The sequence below is a fragment of the Mirounga angustirostris genome, unplaced genomic scaffold (assembly GCF_029215605.1).
Source record: "Mirounga angustirostris isolate CCGP_5_RB_7025 unplaced genomic scaffold, mMirAng1.0.hap1 SCAF_15, whole genome shotgun sequence".
Taxonomy (NCBI): Eukaryota; Metazoa; Chordata; class Mammalia; order Carnivora; family Phocidae; genus Mirounga; species Mirounga angustirostris.
Genome location: NW_026991723.1, coordinates 77,267,899 through 77,286,468, shown reverse-complemented (window position 1 = coordinate 77,286,468; position 18,570 = coordinate 77,267,899). Strand labels below are relative to the sequence as shown.

Below are 18,570 nucleotides of genomic sequence, written 5' to 3'. Positions count from 1 at the left end.
CGAGCCAGGGGTGGGGTGAAGCTGGGCGAGCTGGGTTGAGCCTGGAGGAATTAGAGGAGGCGCGAGGGGTCCTTAAGTCTTGAGAATTTGGAGAGGGTGGTGTGGTGAGGGTGGCATTGGGGGATCCTGGGAAGGGAGAGGGGGCGACTGGGATTTGCACGAGGCCGGGCGGAGCCTCCGGAACGCCCGGGGTCTGCGGGGGGAAGCCGGGGGGGGCGGGCGGCGGGGCCTGGGGAGGCGGTGCGGGGGGCGGTCCAGGGCCGATCGGGAGGCGGAGCCGGGAGCTGGGGCTGCTGGCGAGCGGCTCCCACGGCTCCTTGGCTCCGGCGTCCTGGTTAGCTCCGCCGCCGCCGCCGCTTCCTCTTCCTCCTCCTTCGCCGCCGCCGCCGCCGCTCGCAGCACCGCAGCCCCTCCCGCCATGGCCGCCGCCGGCGCCCGGCGCAGCCCCGGCCCCAGCTCGGGGCTCCGGGGGCGGCGGAGGCTCGGCTTCCACCCGGCGCCGCCGCCGCTGCTGCTGTTCCTGTTCCTGCGGCCGCTGCTGGCCGGCGCCACGGCCGCCGCCTCGCGGGAGCCCGACAGCCCATGCCGGCTCAAGACCGTCACGGTGTCCACGCTGCCCGCCCTGCGGGAGAGCGACATCGGCTGGAGCGGCGCCCGCGCCGGGGCCGGGGCCGGGGCCGGGGCCGGGGCCGCCGCCGCGTCCTCGGGCTCCGCCGGCTCCGCGGGCACCGCCGCCGAGTCGCGCCTCCTGCTCTTTGTGCGTAACGAGCTGCCGGGGCGCATCGCGGTGCAAGACGACCTGGACAACACCGAGCTGCCCTTCTTCACCCTGGGTGAGGCTGGGCCCCGGCACACGCGGGATCCCAAGGAGCCGGGAGCCCCTAAGTGAAACCGGACGGGTGGGGGTGCCCTGGGGATCCCCGCCCCGGGCTGCCCCGAGCGAGGCTGGGAGAGGGCAGCCGAGGGGCCCGGAGGGCGTACAGGTGGTTGGAAAGCAGTATGGGCAGGAGGTGCCCAAGAGTGCTTGGCGGGAGCTCGGGGGCGTGCCAACGCTCCCGCAGTGGGGACCTGGCCCCCAGTGTCTCGGACCAGGCGTTGAGCTCTGCGGTGATGCGTCCCCGACGCCGGAAAACCCAGATGGCTGAGTGTGCTTGAGCTGGGGACCCGGGTGGTCCAGCCGCCCGCGGCTGCTCGGGGCACGGTCACTGGCCGCCCGCGGTTACCGCCCCCTCACTCTCGCCTCGGACTTGGAGGGTCCACTCTTCCCCGTAGATTTCCTGGAGATTCGGAGTGGAGAAGCTCCGTGTGGCATCACCCAACCCTCATAAACTCGATCTCCGTGTGGGTTGCGTGACCTTGGCCAAGTCGCTTCCCCTCTCCGGGCCTCAGTTTTGGCCATCTGTGAAATGGGGCTGGGGAGGATTGAGTGATTTCTGAGGAGTGGGCTTCTGAGCCCGAGGTCTCCACTTCCAGATTCTCTGCTTCTCTCCCCCACCCTCCTCGTCGCAGTCGCATTTCTAGCCCCCTCCCAGGGGAGAACATGTTTGTCCTCGCTGCTCACTCACTGGGCTAATAATAATAACTTAAAGGCGAGAACACGGAAGCGAAGAGGGAAAGGGTGGGGGTGGGGTGGGGGCTCAAATGGAAAAGTTAATCGGAAAGTTCGCCAGCAGCTTGCTGCCTGCTGGTTCCCAGCGCCAATCCCGGAGGAGTCGGCCCTTGCGAGGAGCTGTGGGAAGCGCGGCTGATTTCCCACCCCGGTAATTGATAGCTTAATTATCTCGGAGAGCGTTTACAAAAATGTTCCCCCTTAGCTCTCCCGCGCTCGCGGATCGCTCGCTCCCCTCCCCTTTTGGGGGCGCGGGGCGCGATTGGTTGTCGGAGTCTGGCCAACAACAGCGCCTGAAGGCGCCGGGGGCTCGCCCGGAGACTCCCGAGCTCTTCTTCCCGGGATCCGTGCCTTCTCGGGATCCGGCTCGGCTCCGGCATCTCGCGGGTGAGGCGCCTTCGGGATCCCGGCTTGAACCTCCGAGTTTAACTCTTTGCTTGCCTGAGAAGCCCCAAAGCCTAATCAATAGACTAGAAGCCACTCTCCGGGGAGCCATACTATTTTTAAATGTATTTTTGTGACCCTCGCCCCCCTTCCCTTTCACGCTGGCCGCCTCCGGAGATTTGAGGGAGTGCCAGGCCCACTTGTGGTCGCAGCTTCTGGCCCCGGGGCTCTCCCCAGCTGGCTGTAACCTGAGATAGCTGAGCTTTCCGGGAGGCGCGGTGGGAGAGCGCCTCGCAGGTTCCCTGGGGACTTCCCGCGGCGGCGCGTCTAGCGTGCGACACACACTCTCTCTCAAGCACGCACGCACGGGCACACACATGCACACACACACCACTAGCTCTTCCCACGTGCACCTGTGGGCCTGCCCATTTCCAAGGAAGGGGATGAGCGTGGAGATGGGGTTCCTTAGGGCGAAAGGCTAACCTTGGGCTCAGGGCTAACTCTACCGCCTCCTTGCAGGGAAGGGTCCTTCCGGAGCCACGAAGGGTTCCCTTAGACACCACTTCCAGTTCCACCCTTCCTCTTCCACCAGCGTGATCTCTCTACTCCGGGGTGTCCTGAGAGGTCAGGAGTGGGAATCTTCCTAAACGGCTGTTCAAATAAGGGCGTAAAGGGGGACATTCTTGGGTATGGCAGGACTTGGGAGCTAGGACCCCCAGAGCATTCCAACTCCCCGAGGATGTGGAGGGCCGGGTCCAGTTAGCTATAGGAGTCGCCGGAAGCTGGCAATCTGTGCCTTTTTAAACTTTGGCTTTCAAGAGGGAATGGGTGCCTGGGAGCTGGGGCAAGCTGAGTGGGGAGCTGCGTGAGGAGCTGGAAGTCTTGAATCCCCCGGGGCTCCAGCTTCGGCTGGAGAGTCCCCTGGCGCCCGCCACTTGGAGCCTTCCGCCTTCTCTGACGCACAGCAGCTGAGCCTGGCGCCTGGGGACTGCCTGCTGAGGAGTGGGGGGTTGCTGTCCCCCTTGGCAGCTCTGAGCCCTTTAGAAGCGTGTAGGGAATTGTGTCCCGCCTCCTTCTTCTCCCCCCAGCGCCCTGGACTGGCAGCTCAAGGCACTCCCTCCAGGGATTTGGCTAGCGAGGTAGTCACCAGATGGCCGAGTATAGCAGGAGCTGTGTAGGGAGACGTGGGTTTTTTATTTGTGTTGGTCTTCCACTGTTTGCACGTAAACATGGAGTGCACAATGAGCTCTGGGAGGGCCAGGCTGGCTGCAAAGGAGGGCCGGTGTGTGTTGGGGGGTGGGGGTGGGTAGGTACTATGAGTCATTTATGGCCTTATCTTTCCCAAGGTCCCAGGGTAGCTGCATCCCATCATTTCATCCCCAGACCTTTGAAACAGCCTTGCCTAGTGTTTGTCTCCGCTGTGTTGAGCGAGTCTTTCACTACTTCCTGGCCAGTTCAAGGGATTTGGAGATGGCACGCGCCGCGGTTGCCTATGCAGTCCGTAAATGCCAAATCCTGCCAATAATGTGGTGTGTGGAGCCACCACTAGGGGGTGATAGTGTCTGCCAAAGCCCTCGGGCCATGCTTTGGGTTGTGGACCCAGAGTTGGTGGTTTGAAAATGTCCGTGGCAGTAAAGGGTGGGGGGGGGGGGGTGAACAAACACATAAAAGATAGAATTCCCGTTTTACTGTCTGTCTAGTTGGGGGACCTCAAGGTTATTTTGCATGCGTTGCCTACCATCCGCATTCACCAAAGTCACCTGCATACCTGGCCCTATCTCCCTCCATTCTGCCTCTCTTGTTTGAGTTATTGGCTCTATTATTGATAATGCCTGCTCATATTTCTCCTCTCCCATCATGTTCCAGCCTGCTTTATGTAGATGGAAGTTTACACCAGAGCTGAAATTTCCCCCAAGTTTCGGTGTCTGGGCCTCTTTTTAGATTCTGATCGTAAGTCAATGGCACTGACAAAGCGAATTTCCTTTAAAGTGATCAAGGGATAGCAAATAGTTACTGAATCTTTAATGAGGTGCTAAGAGGTTTACTCTTGCGTTTTATTATTAATTTACATAAAATATATGAAGTGGGCATTTCTGTTCTTCCCATTTTACAGATTAAGGAATCATTTTTGGAGAGGTCAGGTGCCTAGTACAAGGTCACACGGTGGGGAAATGGCAGACCTGGCGCTGGAATCTCATTCTACCAGATAGCTACGTTCTTGGTAGTTGCATATTGGCAAATATGCGCTGGCATACATATGGTTACATTTAGGTAGAGCATGGTGCGGGGTCCTGGAGAGAAATACAGCAATCATCAACATGAGGAGAACATTTCTCAAAGGAACTTCAGCTACACTCAGGTGCTAAAATATGAGAGTCTGAAAGTAAGGCATGACCTTCGATGACCCTGCCAGCTCAAAGTTCCATGACTCATGGGATGTCAGGGGGCATTCTATGTCATGGTGCCAATGAGTGATGGAGATTACACATTCTGTCACATCAGGGAGGGAACACATCTCTGTAGATTCAGAGAAGGCTGGGGAAACTTCCAAAAAGGGGAAAAAAAAATTGAGTGATGCCTTAGGATGGGTGGCGGAGAGGTTAGAGGCTCCAATGCAGTTTGGGAATTTCGTGTTGGTTAGGATCTGGGAATCTCAACTGTGGCCCACTGTGACCTTGAACAAGTCATTCATTTATCCCCAGAGCTTCAGTTCTTTGTGCTGTAATGTGAGTGGGTAGAGAAGCCCTAAAATAATCCTTCGGTGTAGAGATTCTATGAACTTGAAGTGCCCTGATGCACTCTCTTACTCTGACTAGCTCCTCTCTCTTCTTACTGTCTCCTTCCTTTTGCTGGTGACACAGGGTGTTGGGAAGGACTGATTGAAAAGAAAGAATTTGTGCAGGAGCAACTGCTGGTACAGGGCTTCAGAGGTGAACCTGCACATCACTCAGTCCTCATTTGCCCCCAGGCAGCCCTGGAGTCTGCTTGTGGATTTAGCTTTCATGCCCACAGGTAGGGAAATGGCATCCTCCTTCCTGCGCTTGACAATGGCTGGGCTGGACTGTTTACCACCAGCCTTGATTCAGCAAAAGGGGGAAAAAAAGAGATAAAATGGAGTAAGCACTTATTGTCAACATTTCTTTCTTTTTTTTAAAAAAAGATTTTATTTATTTATTTGACAGAGAGAGATACAGCGAGAGAGGGAACATAAGCAGAGTGGAGTGGGAGAGGGAAAAGCAGGCTCCCCACGGAGCAGTGAGCCCAATGCGGGGCTGGATCCCAGGACCCTGGGATCATGACCTGAGCCAAAGGCAGATGCTTAACTACTGAGCCACCCAGGCACCCTGTCTTTTCTTTCTAAATTGCCTTGGCATATATATCCCACAGGTAAGGCGTGTGCTGTGTATTTGGGGGAGGGCACATAGAGAAGGATAGTCCATCCAGTAGTATGTCTAAATGCATTTGCATGAGTAGATCTGTAGATCTGGTCTGCAAAGATTCCTTAAAATACAAACAAAAATGGGGACCAAAAGAGAAAAGCCTCCGGAAGGAATGAGGATTCAGGCACCAAATCAGAAGGGTTGCGATAAGCAGGGGGTTTAGCCTACGAAGGACAGTTCGGAAAGGGCGGGAGCAGCTGCCTACGAATGTCAATGGGGAATGAGGAATGTGCTTTTTTCTGTCTGGTTCCAAAGGTGCAAATGCTAGGGGGATGGAGTTCAGCCCCCACAGGGGTTTGGTTCCCAGGGAGCCATCCAGAACTCAGCATCCTGACCCCTAATGATTATAGGATTTGTGTTGGAGGAAGCCTTCCAACAGAGACCACACAGCTATCTGGCAGGCATTTGGAGAAAGAGCCCAAGCCCTGGGAGACAGTGAGGCTATTTGCCCTTTTTGGTTTCTGGCTTGATTCTGAAGGTTGATGCCAGTGATTAACAGGGAGGAAAAACAACAACCAGATACAGATAGTAGTAATCTGGGTCTTCTGTAGGGATTTCTGACTACAAAATATTCGTTAAAACCAATCCCAGTGTTCTTTTCTGTATGGGCCAGAGAGAGAAAGAGAGATTGTGGGGTGGATAAGAGAGAGAATTTGATATCTTCAAACAAAGCTAGGTTTAAAAAATATGTATGTTATTTTCTCAGTTGGGCATCAGGTCCCTTATCACTAAATAAAATATTTGAGTGGCACTTAGACTTCAGGGTCCCATCCTGCTGTGATGGTCCAGGTTTCGGGGATATTGTAAATAAGGGTCCCAGTCAGGGGGGTCTCTGATCTGAGTCTTCCTCTTTCCACTCCCATCCCCAGCCTTTCGCCAGCTCAAACCTGATGATACATATTTAAGAATCAGGGCAGATAGAGATGTATTGTTTGCCCTCAGAAAGTACCAAGTTACTGAGAGGGCAGTGGGGCAGGGAGAGAGGTGGATTCCTTTCGGCCGTGTTACGGAGGCTCAAGTTCGGTCAAGGCCAGCCAGATTGGCTGTTTCTGGGGGTCAGTGACACCAGCTGAGATAGCACAGCTCTGCAGGCTTGGGTGTGACCCAGAGCTTGATGTTTTCCTGAACTGGGCCCTCAGGCTGCAAGAGCGTTCTATAATTTTAATTTACAGCAGGTTCGGCAGGTTTGAAATGGCCTCTGGCAAGCAAAATCTCCTGCTTCTCACTTCCTTGCTTTGCTGTAAATTTGGCCTTGGCTGCCCTAGGACGGTGTGAACACGTGGGCTTCAGGGAGAGAGGGATGGGGAGTGACAGTGACTTCTTTAGGTGAAGTCATGAAAACTTTGACCATGACCATCAATGCTGATGGGCTCACCGCCTCACAACATCTCAGAGCACACAGTATTTTATATGGGAACATGGGGACCCAGACTGAGGAAGAAACTTGAGGACCAGCAGTTCAGACTTGAACCCAGTGGTCCTGGGTCCCACTCTGTGCTTCTTCCCATTACCCTGGACCTCAAACACTTGGCTCTGGGTTTAAATACATCTCAGTGTCTGAAACTGGGCTGATCATCATCAAGCGCACCACTCTCTCCTCTCCCTGCAACAAAAACAAACCAAACCCCTCCCCCCCAAATACTGAAAATCTACGGAGAAAAATATCCCCAGGGAAACGGAATTTGTTCTCCTGCCCAAGTACCCAGCTGGTTGGCTCCCATCTCTCCGGAGAACCGGAGCTGATAGGTTTTTGTTCTGGGGGAGGAAGCCTCATCGCTTTTTACTCCAGCTGCCTTTGGGGGTGAGCAGAAGAAGCCTGCTCTTTTCCAGGAAAGGAACGAAAGTCGGATTTAACCTTGACGTGGAGCAGCATTCCTTGGGGGTGAGCAGAAGAAGCCTGCTCTTTTCCAGGAAAGGAACGAAAGTCGGATTTAACCTTGACGTGGAGCAGCATTCCGGGGATGCTTTCTTTGCAGAGCTCATGCTTTCCCAAGTTCTCTCACTGACCAGCTAGTGGCAACAGAAGATTAACTATAGTGAGAGAGAGAGAGAGAGAGCGCGCGCGTGAGTGAGAGAGCTAGTTTCTCTCCCTCCCAGCAGAGCTTGCAGCCTTTCTGCCCTGGAAGGAGGCAGGCAGCCGGGCTTGGCCAGGCCTCCTCTCCTCTCCATTGCTAGCGCTTGAGTTTCTCTGGCTCTCTGCTGCTGTCTGTAGCCCTCCGGGACGGCAGCCCCCATAAAGACTTCCCTTTGGGTTGGAAGGGGGATGGGTGGTGACTACACGTGAGACTCAGGACTGAGACCTCTGTAGCTTCCCTGCTGGCTGGCTAGAATGCGCAAGCAGCCCCGTCGGTGAGTCCAACTTTGAGGAGGCTGCTGCAGGCTATGCCCTGTCTGGGTTTTCACCCGAAGGGGAACCATGACTCCAGCCCCACTGTCAAAGCCCCTGGCAGGCTCAGACCTCAATGCTTCTCTCAACTACAATTTTAGCAGTCAACTCAAGGGCCTGTTCACCTCTACTCTTATCCTGTCTACTCTACCATCCGTACTTGCAGCCAGAGTGATTTCATTAAAAGCCCAGATCTGATCATGGCTGTTCTCTCCTAAAGCACTTCACTGGTTCCTCACAGTTCTTAGTATGGAGTTCAAGCTTCTTACTATGGTCCAAGTCCAAGATCATACTCTGCCCAGAGTGCCCTATCGTAAGAACCCTCCCTTTTCGTTTGGTAGTTTTGTTCCACCACTCCCCTGGGAAGATTCCTTCTTACCTTTCAAGGCTGAATTTGTTTTTTTCTTTTTTTTTTAAAGAATTTATTTAAGGGAGAGAGAATGAGCAGTGAGGAGGGGCAGAGGGAGAGGGAGAAGCAGACTTCCCGCTGAGCAGGAAGCCTGATGCGGGGCTCAATCCCAGGACCCGGGATCATGACCTGAGTAGAAGGCAGCTGCTTAACCTACTGAGCGACCCAGGTGTCCCTCAAGACTGAATTTAAATGTCACCTTATCTTTGCAGCCTTTCCTGACCTCCCACTGGAGTTGCTCACTTGAGCCTTGGCGCCCACTATCAATATAAAGGAAGACTCTAACAATGACTAGACCCTTAAGTGAGCACCTACGGTGTGCTAAGCACTGTCCCAGGTGCTTAGGATAAAACAGAGAACAAAAGATATAGATTCTTGTATTCAGATAGCTCATTTGTAGAAGTGAGTGAGTGTGTGGATGGGTGGGTGGTGAGCAGAGGATAATAACAATGCACATGATAAATAAGAAAATTATGTAGTATGTGAGGATGTGATAAATTCTATGAACAAAAGAAAGTTAAATACAAGGGAAATTTTGGAAATGAGATGGGTTTTCATATTAAGTAGAACAGAGCGAGAGGAGCTTGTTGAGAATGAGGGGGTAGAACTAAGACTTGAAAGTAATGAAGGAGTTAGCCAAGCAGATATCTAGGAGAAGAGCATTCCAGGCGGAGCACTACGCTGGAGCACATCTGGAGTGCCCAGGGCCAGTGCATCCAGAGTGGAGCGAGAAGGGAGAGGCAGGACAGGACAGGGGAGGACGTGGGGAGGCACCCAGGGCCATACAGACCGCTGCTGGGGTTTTTGCTTTCACTGTGAGTGAAGTGGAGAGCCAGGAAGGATTTTAAGCAAAAGAGTATCAACATCTAACTTATGCTTGGAAAGACTTACTTAGGCTTCTCTGGACAGGAGCAAAGATGGAAGCAGGCAGGTCTGTAGGAGTCTGTTCAGGGATGATGGTGGCTTGGCCTACAGCGAGAGTCCCTACTGGGCAAACCTGGAGAGGTGCTGGAATTCCACTCATCCGTCTTAACATATGAGCTGGAACACCATCTGTTCCGTAGAGTTTTCCCTCTTCTGAGCTCCCATAGTCATTCCTTCTACCTTCTCCTAGCTCCCTATTATTCTGGGGCTGTCAATAGGATGAGGAATGCGGTCAGTCTGATTGGAGGAAAGTGTGCTGGGTTTAGGGAAGACCTACTCTTGAGAATCATGAAAGCCAGATAAGGGATTGGAATCTTTGCATGGTGGCAAACAGAGAGGCATTGAATGTTGTGGGGAAGACGATATGCCATGGTTTGGGGATCACCAAATGTAATAATCTAGGGCATTATCAAAACAAAACCCTTCTATGTAAAGATGGGGAAATCGAGGCACATAGCAAGGCAGTGATGAAGCAAAAACCAAATCTCAGTCTACTGACTCCTGGTCAAGTGTGTCTTCCTCCCACCTTGGGGAAGGGCAGCTGGGCCACCAGGGCGGGGGGGCGGGGGACCTGGTGTTCCAGATGTTATCATTCTGGCATGAAGCAGGCCATGAGAACGTCTGTTGGACATTTACTGTGCCCCCAGGTGTCACACTGGTATGGCTGCTATCTCGTTTCATCCTCTCCACGGTGCTGAAAGACCAGATTCACCCCATGTTTTAGGTGAGCGCTGAGGCTCAGAGAAGTTAAGGAACATGCCCAAGACACACAGCTGTTATGCGGCTGGGCTGGGTCCAAACCCAGGTCTGCCTGGTTCTAAACCCTGTGCTCTCTCGCCTCCCAGGCTGCACAGGACTAGGAGTGCTCCTGAGTTTTCATCTCTTCGACAACCTCTCTTACTTTTTATCTCTTCCTGTTCTCATTACCAAGAAGTTGCAGACGTTTCTTTATTGGAACTTCGGTGTGACAGCATCACAGACCCAAGGGACTGAGCACCTTGTGTCTGCGCTGCCAGGAGCTGACTTAGCATCTCCCCAGGCCCTTTTGCTCGGTGCCACTTTGCCAAGAGAGCACCAGGTCTTGTCTCATTTTCTCTAGATGCCACTCATTATCCCTGGACTACTCGACAAGCAAATACCTACACTTCTATGCCTTCATGACTCCCCCCTTTCTCTCCTTCCTCCTCCCCTCTTTCCTTATTCCTCTCCCTTCTTCCTTTTCCACTCTTCTTCTCCCAGGGCTTAGGGAATTCCCTCCTTATGCTGGGCACAGTGTCATACTGGGGGAACCTGTTATCTAGTCCTTTTAGGCACATGGGAAAGCTCTACCTTCTCTTTCCAGAAATTGACTGGGAATCCGTTGTCAGACCCACAGCCCCCTTTTGACCAGGTGCACTTCCTTGGCACTCTTCCTCTCCACCCCAAGTTGAGTTTTGTCCACCTAGCACTTCTTCTTCTTTTTTTTTTTTTTTTAAGATTTTATTTATTTATTTGAGAGAGCATGAGCAAGAGAAAGCACAGGAGCTGGGGAGAGGGGCAGAGGGAGGGGGAGAAGCAGATCCCCTGCTAAGCAGGGAGCCATTGTGGGGCTCAATCCCAGGACCCTGAGATCATGACCTGAGCTGAAGGCAGACAGTTAACCCCCTGAGCCACCCAGGTGCCCCACCACCCAGATGCCCCACCACCTAGCGCATCTTAGCAGACTCGTGCAGTTTTTATGTTCCCTTGTTGAGAATGGAAGTTACATGACATTATCTATACATATGGGACATATATAATAATCGGTGATCTTTAGATATATTAGAATGCTGTAAAAATCCAAATAGTGTATCCTTTTCCTAGAATATTAGAACCGAGTAAAATAAAACCTCTGAGATCCAGCCCAACTCTCTCATTTACCGAGCAAAGAGAAGTACATTTTCCAAGGTCCCAGAGCGAATGCAGAGCAAAATCCAGGCTCCAGCCCAGTTCCTCTGATTGGGAGGCAGTGTGCTGGAGGGTGGGGGTGGGGGGTGGGGGGGACATGTGCCAGCTCTAAAGACCCCCAATCCCCCCGGATCAAGTCCTGGACGCACCATTTCTTCACTGCAGTGACATCTGTATGCCACCTCCCGGAGCCTGTTTGCTCATCGGTAAAGTGAAGACGAGATAATAATCACTTCTCTGGGTTGCTGTGATCATTATTTTTGGAGAGCCCTCTATAAACTAGATTTTCGTCAGTGCCTAGCATCGTGCTCAGTCTGTACTGACACGGAGCCTCTGATCCTCATGGAGCCGGTGTGTGCCAAGCACCAGAGTACAGGGTCTGGAGGGGTTTTTGCTCTATACCTCTTAGCCACCTGGAATCCTTTTTTGGAAGGAGGTAGAGGTATGAATAAATAATGAATGCAAACTCCTTTTCCCTTGCCCCTGCCACTCCAGCAGGCTATGTTTACACCTCTCCCTGTCTGCCCTTCTCCCTCCAGTGAGACAAGAAAGGATGAAATTGACCATTGATCTCTGCTCCTTCTCCAGAAGCAGGGGGAAGCCAGGAACTCCAGGGTTGTCTGAGGACAGCTTGGACAGAGAGGCTCTTAGATCCGAAGTCTGAGGCAGGTGGGTGTCGGGGGAGGCAGTCGGGGCAGAATGTTCTCCCTTCTGGTGGTGGCTGGCTGACAAAGCCTTGCTCTCAAGCACCGGGGAAAGTCACGAGTGGCTTTGCAAGCAGCCGAAAAGGGAAGGAACATTTCCATTAGCAGAATCAGCAGTGAAGAGATTTCCAGTCACAGTAATAGCTGCATTTGGGGGAATCATTTCAGTAGGGACTGTGGGTGGAGGACGGAGGGGGTGGGTGACAAGGAAAGTCACAGAGACGTCTGGTCTACCCGCACCGAGCTGAGAGCCAGTGCCCAAGGAGAAACAGGTGCCGGACGCAGAATGACTGGGAGTTGGGCTGGTGGTTGGGCGAACATTCCGGACCTTCCACATCCCTCCAGGTGCACAGAGCTCCCTCTTCAGGAGTCGCCACGGGAGACTTCACGCTCACACTACACTGCCTTTGGTCTGATTACTTGGATTACTCTTTTCAAGATTTCAGAGCCAGGAGCAGCTTCCTAGGCTCTTGGGATTTGTAGGAGGGAAAATTCCTAGATTATTTAGCCCAATTTTCCCTACAGTTAACTACTCATTGGAATCACTTTGGAACCCAGTCTCTTGCTCCTAGCCTCACTAAGGCACCCAGAGGGGCCTGGGAATCTATATCTTAACAATGGTACCAATTCCTTAGTATGTCCCTCAAGGACCTGCGTTCAGTGGCCCCTGGATACCTCTTCAGCCTCACCTCCTGACATTCCCCATGGCACTTGATGGTCTAGCCTCACTGACAACTTGCAGATTTCTGAGGGTGCTGGGAACATTCCCCCCACCTGACCCTGGAGTGGAAACGCTATTCTCTCTGCGTACAGTGCTTTTCCTGTCCCTGATTCACCTGGCCAACACCTAGCCTTAACTCTGCTATTACCTCCTCTGAGTAATCTCTCTCCTCCAAGGCTTAGAGATTTTTCCCCCCATAAATGCTCATACACCCCTCTTAGGGTTGCCATACTTTGTAAATAAAAATAGAAACAAAAAATAAAATACAGGATGCCCAGTTAAACTTGAATTTCAGACAACGAATACTTGCTTAGTAGAATTATGTCCCATGCAGTATTTGGGATATAGTTATATTTAAGATGACTCTCTGATGATCAGAAATTCAAATTTAACTGGGCATCCTGTATTTTATCTGGCAAGCTCCAGGGATCCTGTGTTTCTCTGTCTCCAGTCAGGGATCACACCACCACTGCGTGGTTAGCTCCCCAAACCTCTTCCCACATTTCCCCCATCTCAGGAGATCAGACTTCCATCCTGCCAATTACTCAAGCGAAGGAGTCATCCCTGAAATTTCCTTTCTCTTGCCCCTCATTCTCTCTTTCAGCCAACCTTGTTGGTTTTACTCCTAAAATGGCTCTCATTATGATTCACCTGTAATCGTCTACTGCCATAATCTTTATCCTAGCCACCATCCTTGCTCACGTGGGCTGTGATATCCATCTCTTGTCTTCCTGCTGCATCTCTGTCCCCATCCTTTATACTACACGGCATTCAGCACATGGGCCAACCCCAGCTTGCTGCCCGCTTTTGTACAGCCTGTGAGCCTGTTTATTTATTTATTTAAATAGGTGAAAAGAATCCAAAGGAAAATAACCTTTTGTGATACGTGACAATTACCTGGAATTCAAACATCAGTATCCATAAATAAAGATTTATTGGAACACGGCCACGCTCATCCGCGGGCGTATGCATTGTCTCTGGTTGCTTTTGCTTTACAACAGCGGAGCTGTTGTAGCAACAGTGAGTATCTGGCCCACGATGCTTAAAATATTTACTAACTGTCCCTTTATAGAAAACGTTTGCCAACCTTGGTATATTTAGTAGCCAGAGTGATCATTTCCCCAAAAAAGGAAGTTAGATCTCGTCACTCTTTGCTATTTAAAACCTTTAATTGTTTCTCATTTCTCTTAAAAACAAATCTTAATTCCTTTTCAGAGTCTAGAAAATCCTAAAAAGTTTGCCACCTTCTCTGAGTTCATCTTCCATTTTCTCCTTTGCTCTCAAAACTGAAATATCACCTCCTCCGAGAAGTCTTCCCTAACCAAAGTAGCACCCTGGTCCACCCTCCCTTCATAGTTTTCTGTTCCATTCATTTTGAAAAACCTTTATGTCATGGCTCATCTCTTAGGACCGTGCCTTGTTCATCCTTTTACTCCCCGAACCGTGTAGCACAGGACACTGCATGCAGTAGGTGCTGAGTGGATATTTTCTGACCAAATGAAGGAACATGGACAACTGTAGGAGTGATAGTCGGTGAACAGCTCCTTAAGGGGTACCTGCCTCATCGGGGCTTTCTGTTGCTTATTGGTGAGATTGTTGTGAGGATTTCAAGAACTAAAGTGTGTAGTGTGTGTTGAGCAGTGCCTGCCACTCAGCACATGCTATCTAGGTGTTTGTTAAATAAACAAAACTAAATAGCCCTGCACCCTAACCCCTGGGACCTGCCCCTTCCCCACTTTTTTTTTGTCGTTGGCGGGATTTAAGGCAATTCAAAGGAAGTCTTGTGAGTAAAGATCTCATGGAACCCAGGGGGCAGGTGTGATCTGGTGGCCAGGACTATGAACCAGGAGTCTTTTTTTTTTTTAAGATTTTATTTATGTATTTGATAGAGACACAGCAAGAGAGGGAACACAGGCGGGGGAGTGGGAGAGGGAGAAGCAGGCTTCCTGCAGAGCAGGGAACCCGATGTGGGGCTTGATCCCAGGACCCTGAGATCATGACCTGAGCCAAAGGCAGACGCTTAATGACTGAGCCACCCAGGTGCCCCATGAACCAGGAGTCCTAGGTTTGGTCTTGGTTCTGCTGGGTGTCGGTTGTTCGTCCCTTCTGTATTTTGGGCTTCCCTCCGTTTCTAGTGTGATGAGATTGAACCCTGTGATCCGCAAGGTTCTTCTCAGCCCCTTCAGCTCAACAGGAGCCCAGGAGGGAGAGAAGGGCTCCCTTGAGTTTCTGAGGCTGGAAGCTGCTGCAGCAGGATAAAGCCTCCCTCCCCTTCCTCCCTCTCTGCATCCTTCCTGGGGCCTCTGAAGATCAAACCCTAGCTCTGAATCCAGGTGCAACTCAAATTTTCCAGCCCAGTCTCACACTAATTTGTTAGGGAACCTTCTTCAATTACCTTCTTTCTAGTCTCCCCCAGGGAGAGAGACTGGAGAAGCTGACCGCCCGAAGTAAGCAATTACTTGTCTGCCAATAGCGGGACTCCTCCTGTCCCTCCCTCCCTTCTTTTCTCTCTCAACTTTATTCTCAGGGCCTTGCTGAAGCACCTCTCCTCACTGCAGCGGCCTCTAGGGAAGGGCCTCCCTTTCCCCTGGCTCCCTGCTACCAGCCCCGGAATAGAAAGCCATCCCGCCCCCAAGTGGGACAGCCAATGGGAAGGCTGGTGGCTGAGAAAGGGCAGAGCAGCAAACCTTGGAAAAACCAAAAACTGGTTTTGCAAGTCTGCTAAATCCCAAACTGTGCTTAAATCTTAAAAAAAAAAAAAAAAAAAAAAAAGAAGTTGGGGAAGATTGGGCTGCAAGAGAGGAGAAACCGTCCAGTCTTGTCCACTACCCGGATCCCAGGTGCCTAGAGCCATGCCCATCGCATAGTAGGCCCTCAGTAAATACTGGTTGAATGAAGTTAAGAATAAATGGAAAATTAGGTGTGATCAAACATTGCTCATCCAGAACTTAATCACTGCTTTATTTTTTTATTTTATTCTTTTAAAGATTTTATTTATTTATTTGACAGAGAGAGACACAGCGAGAGAGGGAACACAAGCAGGGGGAGTGGGAGAGGGAGAAGCAGGCTTCCTGCGGAGCAGGGAGCCCGATGCCAGCTCGATCGCAGGACCCTGGGATCATGACCTGAGCCAAAGGCAGACGCTTAACCACTGAGCCACCCAGGCGCCCCTAATCTCTGCTTTAGATCACGCCTCAAATGCAGTGCCTTCAGCCTCTTATCAACTGGGGTTTGCAGGAGAGATGAATTCTATTTGCATTTTCTAGATAAAACCCATTCACCTAAAACCCAAGGTTCACCTTAAGCTCCCCTTGCCTGGAGCTAAGCCCCTCAGTCATTATTCAGTGATCCTTCCATCCCAGTCTGTGTGCCCAGTCCTTGGGGGCACAGAAATGCAAGGGGTTCACAGTTATGGGGATAATACCATTTGCACTTTTTGATTTAAAGAAAAAAAAAAGAAGCCTCCTTTTCATGGGTATTTTTAGTGTCTCCATATTACAGATGAACACATGGCCATTCAGAAAGTTCAAGTCAATTGTGCAAGGTCACATAGTAAATGGGATTAGCTGTATTTATTTTTAGAAGGAGTCTTTGTATCACTGTCACAAATGGAACACCAGAATAACTTGCTATAAATAGAAGATAGCCTGTAACAAGTAAGTATGTAACTGTTAAAGGAAATATATATAGTTACATATGTGCTCAAATAGATATATGTATATATGTATATGTTTACATACCACCTAAATTTATCTCTCATACCATACTTTGGGAACACATTGATCCAGCCCACCACTGAGACAAAGGTATTCATTTAAAATTTAAATTTTGCCCACTTAATTGTCAGATTTCCTCTAATATATACATTTAAAAAATACCTTTCCTGCCTCATAGCTACCACTTTCCTACTCATTTTTTTTTTTTTTAATCAGAGAGGGAGAGAGAGAAAGAGGGTGAGAGGGTGGGGAAAGGAGGGGCAGAGGGAGAGAGAGAATCCCAAGCAGGCTCCACGCCCCGTGTCAGGCTTCATCCCACAACCCCGAGATCGTGACCTGAGCCAACATCAAGAGTTGGATGCTCAACCGACTGAGCCACCCAGGTGCCCCTACTCCTAGCCATCTTTTAAGATCCAGCTTGAATGTACCTTCAGTGCTTCCAAAATGACTCTCCTGGCATCCCCAAGAACACTTCTCTCCCAGACCCTTGGTATACTCATTGCAGTTCTTGTTTTCATGGAAATAATTGTGATTGGTTAATGGTCTGCCTCTCTTGCTAGTCTTTAACCTTCCTAAACACCTTGTCTCTTTCATATCTGTAACTCTTGCAGCTAGTTAATGCATGCTTATTGAATTTTAACTTAATTTTAACAAAGGGAACACGAGCTTGTTGTAACAAATGCAAACAATTCAGGAATATTATAAAGGAAAAAGTGAATGTCTCCCCCGCTACCCAGTCTCATTTCCCTAAAGTGATCATTACAAAGAATGTGCTGGGATCCTTGTGGAATGTGGAATAATTATGCACCCAAACAGCCACCTCTGGGTGGACAGAGAGAAGTGACTTGTCCAGCATCTCTCTGCAAGTTTCTTACAGGCAGCTCAGGGATACGAACATTGAAATTGTCATTTCATTAGGGTGTTGTTTTTTTCAAACTGGGTACCATGATAAATCAGGGGAATAGGAGTCACTTTGGGCTTCAGCTAAAGAGATGGTCCCCTTTTATTTGTCTGCAACACTGAACCCCATTTCACTTGAACAAAAGATTCCACAACTTGAAAGAATGTTCTATAAGCACAGTGCTATGCGAAGATCACACCATCAACTTCTATGTTCCATGTACAATATATTAGAAAGGAGATGGTTACTGTTCCTGCCATAATATTTTATGGAGGTGTCGTGATTGGAGAAAGCGCACTGACCATCTTATATTCAATATTAAGCCAACTTTACAATGCTCCTCCCTGCATGCTCAGGCCCCAGAATCTGCCTCCAGATTTATTCCAGTCCTTGGCCTGGGAGTCGTCTTCTTTACTCACCCCTGATTGGAAAAAATGTTTATATATGAAATGTATGTATATATAAAAATGTATGTATATTATATATGTTCATACATAATGCATATATTCATGTATATATCATACACAGACATTATACATATATACAGATATATAGGAGAGAGGGAAAATATAATAATGACTCTCTGTCTGGAGAACTAAAAGAAGAAACTGGACCCAGGAATGGAGTAGCCAGAAAGGGAGTGATTATCACAGTGAGTGGGGGTGGGTAGGTGTCTCTTTCTTTCTGGCACCGTATTTGACATGACTGATAAAGCAATTCTTCCCCTTCTACCTTAGATTTTTTCCTCACTTGAATGGGGAGACCGACTTTTCAGGCAAGAGTTGCCTGGGTTTAGGTTGAGTTGTTTACTTTAGAAACCCTCGTCTGTAAAGCTATGTGGATTGGCAGTTGGGTCAGTTAATATAAGTCTATTAAAGCAGGGAATCATAAAAAATAATAATGTACCTTAAATATTTTATTTTAACTTAAGATATGTAAATGTGTATACATTTGCCAATTACTTGATGTAGGTTCCAGAACTCTTCTTTGAGTCTAGGTCAGCTGATTGAAGTCCCACGCCATCTTCTTGCATAAACTCTGCTCATAATGCACCAAATATGGTCTCCAATGTTGGTTTCATAAAGGGGACTGAGGACTTGAAGTTGCTTGCCAAGTAATTCTTCTAGAGTTTTATGATTCCTGTCTAAATTTTTATAGTTGTCACACCTGACCTAGCTCAATAGCAATATTTAAGTGACTTTATTTTTATAGCAAAAGCCACTTAGCCCTCTTAGAAACCACTTCCTTCTGATGCTCATAAATTTTTTAATTTGCATAATATTTCATTAAATTTTCAAGTTACAGAAAACATAACAGGCATCCATAGGTTTGAGAAACAAATTGGTCTTCTGTAAAAATGCAACTGAACTGATAGCAAGCTAAGAATGCTGGAGAGGAAGTAACTCGCTGGTGTGAGCACTCAGGGCTTGTGGACCTCAAGGATGTTTTA

At 49.9% G+C, this 18,570-nt stretch overlaps 1 protein-coding gene across 5 annotated transcripts in view; it reads left to right on the top strand.

The window, feature by feature from the left end:
- The first annotated feature begins 312 nt into the window (after positions 1 to 312).
- The window catches only part of ASTN2 (astrotactin 2), an 883,583-nt gene continuing 865,325 nt past the window's right edge, over positions 313 to 18,570 (top strand). For all 5 annotated transcript variants that reach the window (XM_064579942.1, XM_064579940.1, XM_064579943.1 and 2 more), the window contains exon 1: positions 313 to 833. In XM_064579942.1, coding sequence (XP_064436012.1) covers positions 419 to 833 — 415 coding nt within the window. In that variant the 5' untranslated portion in view covers positions 313 to 418. The remainder of the gene's footprint in view (positions 834 to 18,570) is intronic.